The 11,571-nt window shown below is 40.1% G+C and overlaps 2 protein-coding genes across 4 annotated transcripts; one reads left to right on the top strand and one right to left on the bottom strand.

Annotated features, from left to right (window-relative positions):
- Positions 1 to 73: 73 nt before the first annotated feature.
- Positions 74 to 1,478, bottom strand: LOC120065340 (synaptonemal complex protein 3-like). The gene is made up of 6 exons (XM_039016259.1): positions 1,451 to 1,478; positions 1,162 to 1,279; positions 988 to 1,087; positions 771 to 869; positions 580 to 684; positions 74 to 370 (listed from the first exon to the last, which is right to left on the bottom strand). The coding sequence occupies exons 1-6, from the start codon at positions 1,476 to 1,478 to the stop codon at positions 317 to 319; spliced, it is 504 nt and encodes a 167-aa protein (XP_038872187.1). The 3' UTR covers positions 74 to 316.
- A 7,006-nt stretch (positions 1,479 to 8,484) lies between these two features.
- LOC120064619 (DNA damage-regulated autophagy modulator protein 2-like) lies at positions 8,485 to 11,347 on the top strand. Of its 3 annotated transcripts, none has more exons than XM_039015236.1 (8): positions 8,485 to 8,567; positions 9,418 to 9,628; positions 9,779 to 9,846; positions 9,965 to 10,107; positions 10,258 to 10,435; positions 10,640 to 10,722; positions 10,782 to 10,874; positions 11,037 to 11,347. In XM_039015236.1, the coding sequence occupies exons 2-8, from the start codon at positions 9,498 to 9,500 to the stop codon at positions 11,157 to 11,159; spliced, it is 819 nt and encodes a 272-aa protein (XP_038871164.1). In that variant the 5' UTR covers positions 8,485 to 8,567; positions 9,418 to 9,497; the 3' UTR covers positions 11,160 to 11,347. The 3 variants fall into 3 exon arrangements, with proteins under 3 accessions (XP_038871164.1, XP_038871165.1, XP_038871163.1); XM_039015237.1 differs by lacking the exon at positions 8,485 to 8,567 and adding an exon at positions 8,890 to 9,086 and having other exon boundaries at positions 10,668 to 10,722; positions 11,037 to 11,151; XM_039015235.1 differs by lacking the exon at positions 8,485 to 8,567 and adding an exon at positions 8,891 to 9,086.
- The last annotated feature ends 224 nt before the right edge of the window (positions 11,348 to 11,571 follow it).

Below are 11,571 nucleotides of genomic sequence, written 5' to 3'. Positions count from 1 at the left end.
CTGTCTTAATCAGGGTTTAATTAAGTAGATTTAACATAGAATGAAGCAGTTGATAACAGAAATGCAATGCTACATGTACACACCATACTTTAAGATTTCAAAACTCCCATCTCCCTGGAACCATTACTGGTATTTGCAGATTAAAGAATCAAGGTTGATATGGTTCCTGAGATGTTTATCACTTCTCTGGCCATTGTAAAGGGCTATCTGGAACACAGTTATAAAATAAAGCAGTACAGACAACCCAGCTCAGTGATATGTACACACAAAAAGCCTTTGGATGGAGTTGATTCTTCTTGGCTCCATTCTAAATAATTTACATCAGCATCGTCTGCAGAGACTTGCGCACTGTAGCCATCTCTTGCTGTTGCTGTTAATAAAAAACATGTATTGTTTGTTGAAATCTGACCTAAATGATGAATAGTGTCATTTTCTAAATACTATGCTCATGCTCGTAGTATACTCACATTTTCAAAATGGCACATCAATTTGTATCATTAGCAGTGTTTCAGCTAAGCTAAGGGTGACATAAGGCATGTAAACAATGTGTTTAGTAAGTTGATCTGTCATTTTACTTACTGTGTCCATGAGGATCTTTTTCTGAAACAGTGCCATTTCCTGGCGCAGCTCGCCCTGTACATCACCCTGCTGGCTGACATGGGTCTTCTCCATTGTATCAAGGCTCTACCAGCACGGCGAAACAAGGTGGCGTGAGAAAACCAGCCGGGACATAGATTTAAAATCACAAAGTCTACTATGAGAGAATATACCTGGATGTACTGCTCTAGCAGCTGCTTGAGAGTCTTCAGTCTCTGGCTTTGGGAGGCCCTCATGTGCTGAAACATTTTCTGCTGGTGCTGGAACATGCTCTATGGCCGGGAACACACACACCTATGCTTAGATGCCTTGGTTACGCCAGTGTAACTCTGTATTAGGTAGAGAATAGAAATAGGTTGAAGATTTTTCAGAGGCCTGACAGAGCAATACCAGTAGTTTCTCCTCGTTATCCTTGGACTTCTGCACATCTGTGTCCCACTGGTTGAAGACTGCATTGAACTGGGTGCAGTAGTCTTCTGTCACTTTACTCCTGCAGAATTGATATCATATAAATCAGGTTACACACACACTTGCACCCTTCTTTCACTCTACACATCTAATCACCTGTCTCTTTGTTGGACCCTCCATAACTGCTCAATCTTCTGATGGCTGGTCTTCACAGAGGACTTGGTGAACGTTTCCAAGCGTTTGCGTTTTGCCAGGAAGGCTTTGTTGATGTCCGCTAGCAGTAAGAAGAAAAAGAGGCTCATACATGCAAAGCAAAATTCAGTGATGAGAAACAATCCCTGTACCAATCAGTGTGGAAGGCCAGAGTAGAGAAGGCCAGAGATTAGAGAAGAATCTAGTAGAGAAGAGTCATGAAAATCAGATTATCCTTTGGAAAACCCAATACCTCCAAATCTGTCCAACATGGTCATCATATCCCCTCTGTGGATGAAGACATAATATATTAATTGAATGACAACAATATGAACCATAACTTAACTCACACAGGATAATACTGTATGTTCTACACCTCAGTCAAATTAATGTCATTTTGTCAGTGGTGGAAAAAGTACCCAATTGTCACACTTGAGTAAAAGTAAATATACATTACCTTCATAGAAAATGACTCAGGTAAAAGTGAAAGTCACCCAGTAAAATATTACTTGAGTAAAAGTATTTGGTTTTAACTATACTTAAGTATCAAAAGAAAATGTAATTGCAAAAATATACTTAAGTATCAAAAGTAAATGTAATTGCAAAAATATACTCAAGTATCAAAAGAAAAAATCCTTATTAAGGGATAGATCAACATTTACTGGGAGGGAGGGGCAATCCAAAATAGGGGAGGGTTGTCAAACTTTCTTTTGTGATTTGGGGAGAGTTGTGTTTTTTTTCTTCCTATAAACAATGGCTTGACGTAATTTTAATATTACCCTAATAAAGTTTAGAAACGTTTGTGGAGGTTTGGTATGGTGTGTCTATTATTAAGCTTTAGCTACTGCAGGCCTATGATATGAAGGCAGCGCGCCCCGGCGCTCCAACTGACTCAGACAGTTGAACTTCAGGTGAGGAAGAATGTTTCAGGCCTACCAGTTACTCCTATAATCTAACAATATAATTATTATCTTCATACAAAATATTCTGATCGAACATTAACAAATGACCCTCCTTCTGTACGTCTATATCTGTATAGCAGACAAAGTAGCCATCTGACATAAAGAAATGCATGTCGGTCTCGTACATTGTCACCGGCATATCTCTATCTCTCTGGGGCTAGGTCTAAGCGTCTCTTCCTTTATATAAATATATATATATATATATAGTGAATTCGGAAAGTATTCAGACCCCTTGACTTTTTCCACATTTTGTTACGATGCAGCCTTATTCTAAAATTGATTAAATATTTTTTACCCTCATCAATCTATACACAATAGCCCATAATGACAAAGTGAAAAGAGGTTTTTAGAAATTTTGGCAAATGTATTACCAATAAAAACAGAAATACTTTATTTACATAATTATTCAGACCCTTTGCTATGAGACTCGAAATTGAGCTCCATTGAACATCCTTGAGATGTTTCCACAACTTGATTGGAGTTCACCTGTGGTAAATTCAATTGATTGGACATGATTTGGAAAGGAACACCCCTGTCTATATAAGGTTCCACAGTTGACAGTGTATGTCAAAGCAAATACCTAGCCATGAGGTCGAAGGAATTGTCCGTACAGCTCCGAGACAGGATTGTGTCGAGGCACAGATCTGAGGAAGTGTACCAAAACATTTCTGAACCATTGAAGGTCCCCAAGAACACAGTGGCCTCCATCATTCTTAAATGGAAGAAGTTTGGACCCACCAAGGCTCTTCTTAGAGCTGGCCGCCCGGCCAAACTGAGCAATCGGGGGAGAAGGGCCGTGGTCTGGGAGGTGACCACGATCCCGATGGTCACTCTGACAGCGCTCCAGAGTTCCTCTGTGGAGTTGGGAGAACCTTCCAGAAGGATAACCATCTCTGCAGCACTCCACCAATCAGGCCTTTATGGTAGAGTGGCCAGACGGAAGCCACTCCTCAGTAAAAGGCACATGTAAAAGACAGCCTGCTTGGAGTTTGTCAAAAGGCACCTAAAGGACTCTCAGACCATGAGAAACAAGAATGTCTGGTCTGATGAAACCAAGATTGAACTCTTTGGCCTGAATGCCAAGCGTCACATCTGGAGGAAACCTGGCACCATCTCTACGGTGAAACATGGTGGTGGCAGCATCATGCTGTGAGGACGTTTTTCAGCGGCAGGGACTGGGAGACTAGTCAGGATCGAGGGAAAGATGAACGGAGCAAAGTACAGAGAGAGCCTTGATGAAAACCTGCTCCAGAGCGCTCAGGACCCCAGACTGGGGCAAATGACCCTAAGCACACAGCCAACACAACGCAGGAGTGGCTTCGGGACAAGTCTCAATGTCTTTGAGTGGCCCAGTTAGAGCCCGGACTTGAACCCGATCAAACATCTCTGGAGAGATCTGTAATGTCTGTATCTATGTAATTGTACATGTTTTTATGTAAAAAACAGGTACCACAATCTAAATAAGTCCCTGACTTTATTGTGCAATATCAGTCACTTAAAAAAATCTTTGGGTATATATGCATTTTTTTAACTGACAAATACAATCAATCAATCCAAACTGTGCGGCAGCACATTATTATTGTGGTGTTGAAAACGCAAACCATGAAATTGAAGTGCCAGAAGTTGGTATGCTTGTTTATTGGTTGTGTGGTGCATTGGCACAGAAACCTGTTGGTGGCAAATTGGTTGCATATATTTTATATAATTATGAATGGCATCAAAATGTTGAACATCTGAGTTTCCCCTAAATCAAATCACATTCTATTGGTCACATTCACGTGTTTAGCAGATGTTATTGTGGGTGTAGCGAAATGCTTGTAATTCTCAAGAGCTAGAAGCAAGGCAGCCCTCTCTGTCGGCGCCATTTTTAATGTAGGTACACACAGGGTAAGCCCTAGCTGATCATTGTTTGCAGCCAGTTCTGATTGTAGTGTAACGAAACAAGCAGGGAGAGTGAGCTTGTCTGTGGTGGTTGGTGAACCCTCAACCCTCTGGCCCGAAGTCCTGCGTGACATCAACTGTGCCACAAAAATCTGCTGAAGTGGCAAAGTAGATATTCACATTTATAACCACAGCATCGCTACAGTCATTGTTTGTTTGTGCTCGTAAACATTATTTTGAGTTAATTCTGAGGGGGGAGGTTGTTCAATTTATATTACCAGTACAAGGGGAGGGTCATGTGAAAATATTTTGAACTTTAGGGAGGGGGTGCATTTTTTTATGACACCTTGAGTTGGACCAGCCCCTCCCCCCGAGTCAATTTCGATCTGTCCCTAAGTAAACAAATGGCACAATTTTCATTTTTTTAAATGTATTTATTGACAGCGAGGTGCACACGCCAACACTCAGATATAATTTGCATACAAAGCATTTGTCTTTAGTGAGTCCACCAGATCAGAGGAAGTAGGGATGACCAGGGATGCTCTCTTGATAAGTGTGTAAATTGGACCATTTTCCTGTCCTGCTAAGCATCCAAAATGTAACGAGTACTTTTGGGTGTCAGGGAAAATGGATGAAGTAAAAAGTACATTATTTTATTTTGGAATGTAATGAAGTAAAAGTTGTCCAAAATATAAATAGTAAAGTAAAGTAGAGATACCCCAAAAAACTACTTAAGTAGTACTTTGAAGTATTTTTACTTAAGTACTTTACATCACTGCACTTTGTGACAAATGCTTGGCCTACCCTTTGGTGATGTCAATGTCATCATCTGCCTCTGAGAGACGTTTCCTTCCTCTCAATGTCTCAGCCTCAACTACTGTAAGAAAAAAAGTAGACTATTAGATAGTATGTCATGAAGAAAAAAACACATGATTTATAAGCTACCAGCTTTCAGGAATAACGTTAACTAAGTTACCTTGAAGGTTTTCTTTGTTGAAACTCCCATTGAAGTCCTCCATATGGGTTTTGCCTGAGGTGGTTTTAGTGCCTTTTGCTTTGCCTTTCAGAGCACATCCATTGTGAGTTGCCATCTTTTGCTGGTTGACAAGAAAGAAGATAAATGTGCTACAGAACTGGTTCAACTAACAGCTTTAGCCTATTGCTAACGTTATGCTAACCTCGAACCTAGCTAGCTAGCTACGTTAACTAGCTTGTGTGAAAGAAACCTGACCTATTTTGGCCTAAACAAAACAGGCTATCAAAGTAAAAATCCTTATTTTGCTAAAGACTTTTGTTTTAAACTTGTTGAAATATATGGTAATATAAAAGCGAGCTAGCTTCACTGCCCTACCATTTTTTTGGTTAAAAGTAATTTACTAGGTTCGAGAGCTGGCGCTGAAGTGAACAAAAAAATCTGCGCGTGAGAAACGTTGACGCGCCAACTGAGCGCGGGACAAATTACGTCACTGTTGGTGGATATAGGATACAATATTTTTCTTGGTAGAAACATTGTTACAATTTGAGACTGCTCTCTAGTGTTACTATGTGTAAAGTGTTGATATCTGGTTTTAATGTCTATGAATGATATTTACACCGTTTGTGATGTTTAGTTGATTCAATGGTCCATACTAAATTGTTCACTAAATTGCTATTACCGGTATGAATACAGGGATTTGTATTAAGTGCTTGACTTGGCAGAAGCTCACCAGCTGAGAACAGGTGTTGTGCCGAAAAGCTACCCGCTGCCAGAATCCCCCCCCCCCTTTTCGCGTGAACGCGCACGCACTCATTTCTTCATTGCTGTGACTTGCTTGCTAGTTGAGATTTCTGATCATGTTAGGCTGCGTTTCATTTTATTTTTATGTCGGTTTGATCGCGGGGAGGCACTAGTAAGCTATGTACTTGTGTCAAGTGTATTAGTCTATAAATAAATCTCTTTGCCAAAATTCGTCATCTCTCCCATGTCTTATTCGACTAGTAGTTGTTCTGAAATGTTTATTGCTTGACTACATTTTACTCCCTCCTCTATGTTTAATATAACACACATATATTAATTATGAATTTTGGTTGCCTATCCTGACATAAAGTTTGTTCTATAGAAATTATTTGACTCTGATGTGATCCACAGAAAGTATTTGACTAGCCACAAAAATAAGGGGATTTCGGCAAGGCCATTTCTTGCCTGCCGAAATTCTCCCCCCCCCCCCTTCTGTCTTGGGACTGCAAGGCCTGGCACATTTCTGAATCATTTTGGTAGCTCATGTTGACCAGTAATGTGTGCCACAAAAAGCAAAATTAGAGTATAAAGAAACGTAAACATTTATTTTAGAAACATTTTGTAATATTTAAGAAAATAATTATAATACACAAATATTATCACACAATAACACAAAACATCACAGAAAGTTAAGTTTGTTAACAAACTAAAATTAAGAAATACACATTTCGATATTTGCGTAATACGATACAAAATTACAATAAATCGAATATAAAAAGACAATAAATAACATAAACAAATATTGGAAAGCTGCAACAGATCGACTGAACATTTAGTCCACTTTTTATGGAACGTTTTCCAGGTGATACCGTCGCCTAGAACTCAAGGCTAACCTAGTCCTGACAGGCATCGCAGACATAATCCTCCAATGATGGGATGGTTTTCATACAGGACTGGTGGAACCATCGTGGGCAGCGGTCACAACCAATCTGAAATGTATGATGAAAAATGTTAATATATTTAAAATATTAAATACATTTTCTTGAATTACAATTATTTCATTATCGGACAAAGCGGATGATGCTACCTCTAGAAAGATTACTGCTTATACAAATTCGTACTCCTAAAAATGTGCCTTTAGAATTGAACAAGCAATTACCCAGTTAGTGTCTTCCTCATTATTGTCCACCTCCACACAGAAGAGGCACAGTTGGCTCAGGTCATCTAGCAAAACATAATGTCAAGTAGTCTATACATCTTTACATGTATTTTTCTGAGCATACAGGGAACAGGGAACAAGGGAATAGTATAGGTTTCTTGTAACATAATTATTTAAATACATGTGTTTTAGTGGCTTTCTAGTCCGAAGTTGGATCAAAGATAACCTTGAAAGATCCATATAAATGTTTTTTTAAAAATCTACAATTATATTAAATTAGAAATTGAACATTCCAGTGTTTTGGAGGAGAGTGACTCCTTTTTCTTCTCTCATGATGATAACATCTTTGTCCGTATTTGAAAAGACAATCGACTCCTCCTTCAGAACACATTCAGCAAACCGGGGAAAAAATTGGATGGGCATTTCAGTTTTCCCCAACAAAATTATGTTACACTTAAGATTCTAATTCGCAAGTATACAAAGACACAGCTATAATATAATTTGACAGTTCTGTTTTGCCTTTTAGTCAGTATACTTTCAGTAGGTTAATTGTACATTACTTATACTCTCGTACTTACTTTCAAGGCAAAGACCCAACAAGAGTAACATCTTGTTGGCATGGGTGAGGAAGGGTACCACACGCCCATCTGGAGATATTACACCCCTTCTCTCTCAGGAATGATCTGAACATATAAATTATGTTAATAAAAGTACAGCATTTTGAAACACTTTATTGATTACAATATAGAGATTAACAACAGAGGGGAATCTGAGAATGCAGGGATTCCAGCAGGGTGTGAGTTGAAGTAGACAAATCTGGAGCTGACAAGGGCTGGAATGTAAATGACATGTGATCATCTCAGATTATCTAACACCTGAGAATGGGCAGGCATTCCCTCGGATGAAGAGCAGCTCCATCTTGCTGATTGTGTGCTGTCATCCAGGTGGAAATGTCACCTGCATATCTGATGTAGGAAAAGAGATAAGAGAAAAGTTGAGTGTCCTGTGAATATGTTTATGTATATGTACTGTACATGTGTGTATGTGTATATATATCTTGGTATATATATTTTTTATTTAAATTTCTATTATTAATAGCATTATTGTGTTTTGTGGTTGAGGGGTGCGGGGTGCGGGGAGGTTGATGGGAAAGGTGGAGGTGCTGGGGGTGTCCTATTGAGGGCAAAGGGACCTATTGGGGAGGGGATTCTTCATGGAGGCACATTCAGTCATAGTTTTGTTTATTATATTATTATACATTTATTAATTGTTTTCTTATATTTTTCTATTATTATAACAGTTTACTGTGATTATGGATATGCACTCATGTTGACTTATATATTTGAACTTTCTTTTTCGCCCAGAATACAAATTGTATTATTATTATTTTCTTATTACTACTATATCTACGTTTCTTTTAAAACTAAAACAGAAAAAGTGTAAAAGAAATGTAGGAAAAGCCATAAGAGGGAAAAGCACGATGGGATGGGGGATTGAGGGATGGGTAGAGAGAACAGTAGAGGGCTCTAAAAACTATTATTGCTGAAATAACCACTTCCTTTTGTGACTAGAGTCTAATACTTCCTGTGGCACACAACACCGGCACCTAAAATGTTGTACCCTTTGAGCTCACGTTCCTCGTATAGAATAAGTAAGTAAGCATTTCACGGTAAGGTCTATGCTTCTTGTATTTAGCGCATGTGACAAATAAAGTTTGATTTGATTTTGATATTAACTCAAAAGTATTCTGGAGCTCCTGCACCTAAATGTAAACAGTACCGGCAGACAAAATGACCTATTTCAGTCCAAGTCAAGCACTGTTTGTAAATATATTTATCATCATCATATCATAATTTAAGTAACAGACAGCATGCAAGCAACTTTTGTCTCTACTGTCAGATTATTGACATGAAAGATCCTCTCTGTTGACGTTCGCTAAAAATCCGTGTATTTCAAGGCCACGCCTCTTCTGAAACACTAACAGGAAGTAAAGGGATTACGTTTTTAGTTGAGAGAGCATGACATAAATCCTAATCCGTGTCATGTACATTTAATTATAGCGATCAGAAGAGTAAACTACAACTTTGCTTTTCTGCATTCTCGCAGTTAATTTTTTCTTTTGTGAGACCAATTGACGTGTGATGAGGTGACAGCAAAGGAACCGCCGAAGGTACAATAGGGTCATATTGGCAGAGTTCCAGTTATTTTATACACATATATGTTTGACTACGTATTCTATGTAGCTTGTTCACTCTCTATTTATCCGATTAAACAGTATCATGTACGCATTGTGGCCTAGCAAATGTAACCGTAACGTTTCTGTTTCTCTCTAAAGTTACTTGCTAGTACATCGAGGCACAGAAACAGTAGTAGAGGAACTGAGAAATGAGATCACGTGGGAGGAATGCATAGTCTCTTAATAATGAGTGTGCAGATTTAGCTATTTAAGTGTGTGTGCCCACAGCGCACTCTGGCACCTTACATAACCTCATGCTCTACAGGTGAAGACAACACACCAGCACAAGTGGTTTAACTTGGATAGGCTACTGGTGGATTGACACACACACACAGAACAGAGGACATGTGGTGGTTCCAGGAAGGTCTGTGTATTCTACCAGTAGCTCTGGTATTATGGACGACAGCCACGTTCATCTTCGATTACATCACAGCTGTGGTGCTGAGACATGTGGACCCACTGGTGCCATACATCAGGTCAGATATAGGCTGATTCCCAAATGCAAACACCATCCTCCTTTTATCCTTGTCTTTTTACATTTATACCTGAAATCACTTCGGTTCATAAGTAGGCATTGCATTGTAATAGGAAGTGACTGACATTCTGCTTGTCATGTTTCTGTTCAGTGACACAGGGACAGTTGCCCCAGAGAGATGTGTGTTTGGAATCATGCTGGACATGTCAGCATTCCTAGGTAACATCACCTTTACCTCCCTGAGTCCTCTTTTGAATCTAGCAATCAATTTGAAATCATGTGTATATCGGACTGAATTTGTGACTGTTTTAATGTGTGATCATGTTTGTTGTGGCAGGTGTAGCCACCATGTATGTACGCTACAAGCAGGTCCAAGCCTTGACAGACGAAGAGGAGTCAAAGCTCCATAAACTCAACGTCTTGGGCCTGGTGCTGGGATGGACCAGCTCCTTTGGCATGTGCATCGTCGCTAACTTCCAGGTACCCATTGAGTTGTGTCCTGTTGTGTATATCTGTCTCTCGATTTCTTTCGGTCTCTCTTCTACAGTCTTTGTTCCAGTTTTTCCTATAATGACAATCATGTATGTAGCTGTGATACTGTAAATCAATACCTCCCCTCACCCTCTACAGAAAACCACTCTGTTCTTCATGCACCTGGTGGGGGCGATATTGACGTTTGGTGTGGGGGCCCTGTACATCCTGGTGCAGACGCTGGTGTCTCTGTACATGCAGCCTCACGTCCACGGGAAGAGTATATTCTGGGTCCGACTCAGCATTGGAGTGTGGACCTTTGCCAGCATTATCAGCAGTATCCTCCACTATATTTCTGCCAAACATGCAAATATGAAATCATGATTCATTGTTGCTTATAGATTGTTGTTGCTATTAGACAATTACAGTGAATGGAAGCTGATAACTTGCACAAATTGCAAGGACCTCTGACAACTGCAAGAGTTGCCCTCTGTAACACGGCTCTAGATCCTGCCTGTTGTACTCCTTGACTTCTTCTCTGTGTTTGTGTCATCTCTCATCATGTACAGCAGTCTGCCTGGAGTGGACGTGGCCCATAAACTGCACTGGATACCTGGAGAGACGGTTAGTAACCTTATTCTCTGTGTGTGTGTGTGCGTGTGTAACAGTTATGTTTTTTGCAGGGCTACATCCCTCACATCATCAGCGCCATCTCTGAGTGGTCTCTGGCTCTCTCCTTTGTCAGTTTCTTCCTCACCTACATCCGAGACTTCCAGGTACTACAGCTCTCATCCTCATTTCCTCTATTCACTTACTTTATCACTAGAGCCACATTTGTTATTGCTGGGCTGCAGTAAAATCCTGCATACCCCATAGCTCTCTGGGGCAGAAATTGAAGACCACTTTTCTAACAACTGTGCTCCATTTCCCATCTGTAGAAAATAACGCTGCGGGCAGAGGCGGACCTAAAGAGTAATCACATGTATGATTCACCGCACTACAGCATCACCACACCTCTCAACCAATCAGAGACCTCTCCACTACTGGCGGGGGGCATCTGAACAAGACCACTCCTAGTAGTGTGGTGGAGTCGAGCTGTAAATGTCAACATACTGAATGGAATAAATTAGATTATAATGCGGATGGTGCGAGCCCTGAATGCTGAAAGCCGTGGTATATTAGACCGTATACCACGGGTATGACCCAAAAACATTTTTGGTGTTCTAATTACGTTGGTAACCAGTTTATAATAGCAATAAGTCACCTCAGGGGTTTGTGGTATATGGCCAATATACCACGGCTAAGGGCTGTATCCAGGCACTCCGCGTTGCATCATGCATAAGAACAGCCCTTAGCCGTAGTATATTCGCCATATACCACACCTCCTCTGGCCTTATTGCTTAAATATAGAATGCTGAGTGTGTGATCAACAAGCACTAAGATACTGCTGATAAGCCTAATTCTTAGATACAG

The sequence above is a fragment of the Salvelinus namaycush genome, chromosome 20 (assembly GCF_016432855.1).
Source record: "Salvelinus namaycush isolate Seneca chromosome 20, SaNama_1.0, whole genome shotgun sequence".
Classification (NCBI taxonomy): Eukaryota; Metazoa; Chordata; class Actinopteri; order Salmoniformes; family Salmonidae; genus Salvelinus; species Salvelinus namaycush.
The sequence above is the reverse complement of the archived record's forward strand: the minus strand, read 5'-3'. Positions and strand labels throughout refer to the sequence as shown.

Excerpts from the sequence above, each read along its gene's own strand:
- LOC120065340 (XM_039016259.1), bottom strand. The coding sequence starts at position 1,478 with ATGATGACCATGTTGGACAGATTTGGAG. Across the intron at positions 1,088-1,161 it reads AGGGTCCAACAAAGAGACAG|GAGTAAAGTGACAGAAGACT; the intron begins GTGATTAGATGT and ends TCAATTCTGCAG. Across the intron at positions 870-987 it reads ATAACGAGGAGAAACTACTG|AGCATGTTCCAGCACCAGCA; the intron begins GTATTGCTCTGT and ends TCCCGGCCATAG.
- LOC120064619 (XM_039015236.1), top strand. The coding sequence starts at position 9,498 with ATGTGGTGGTTCCAGGAAGGTCTGTGTATTCTACCAGTAGCTCTGGTA. Across the intron at positions 10,436-10,639 it reads CTTTGCCAGCATTATCAGCA|TGTTTGTGTCATCTCTCATC; the intron begins GTATCCTCCACT and ends ACTTCTTCTCTG. Across the intron at positions 10,723-10,781 it reads ACTGGATACCTGGAGAGACG|GGCTACATCCCTCACATCAT; the intron begins GTTAGTAACCTT and ends TGTTTTTTGCAG.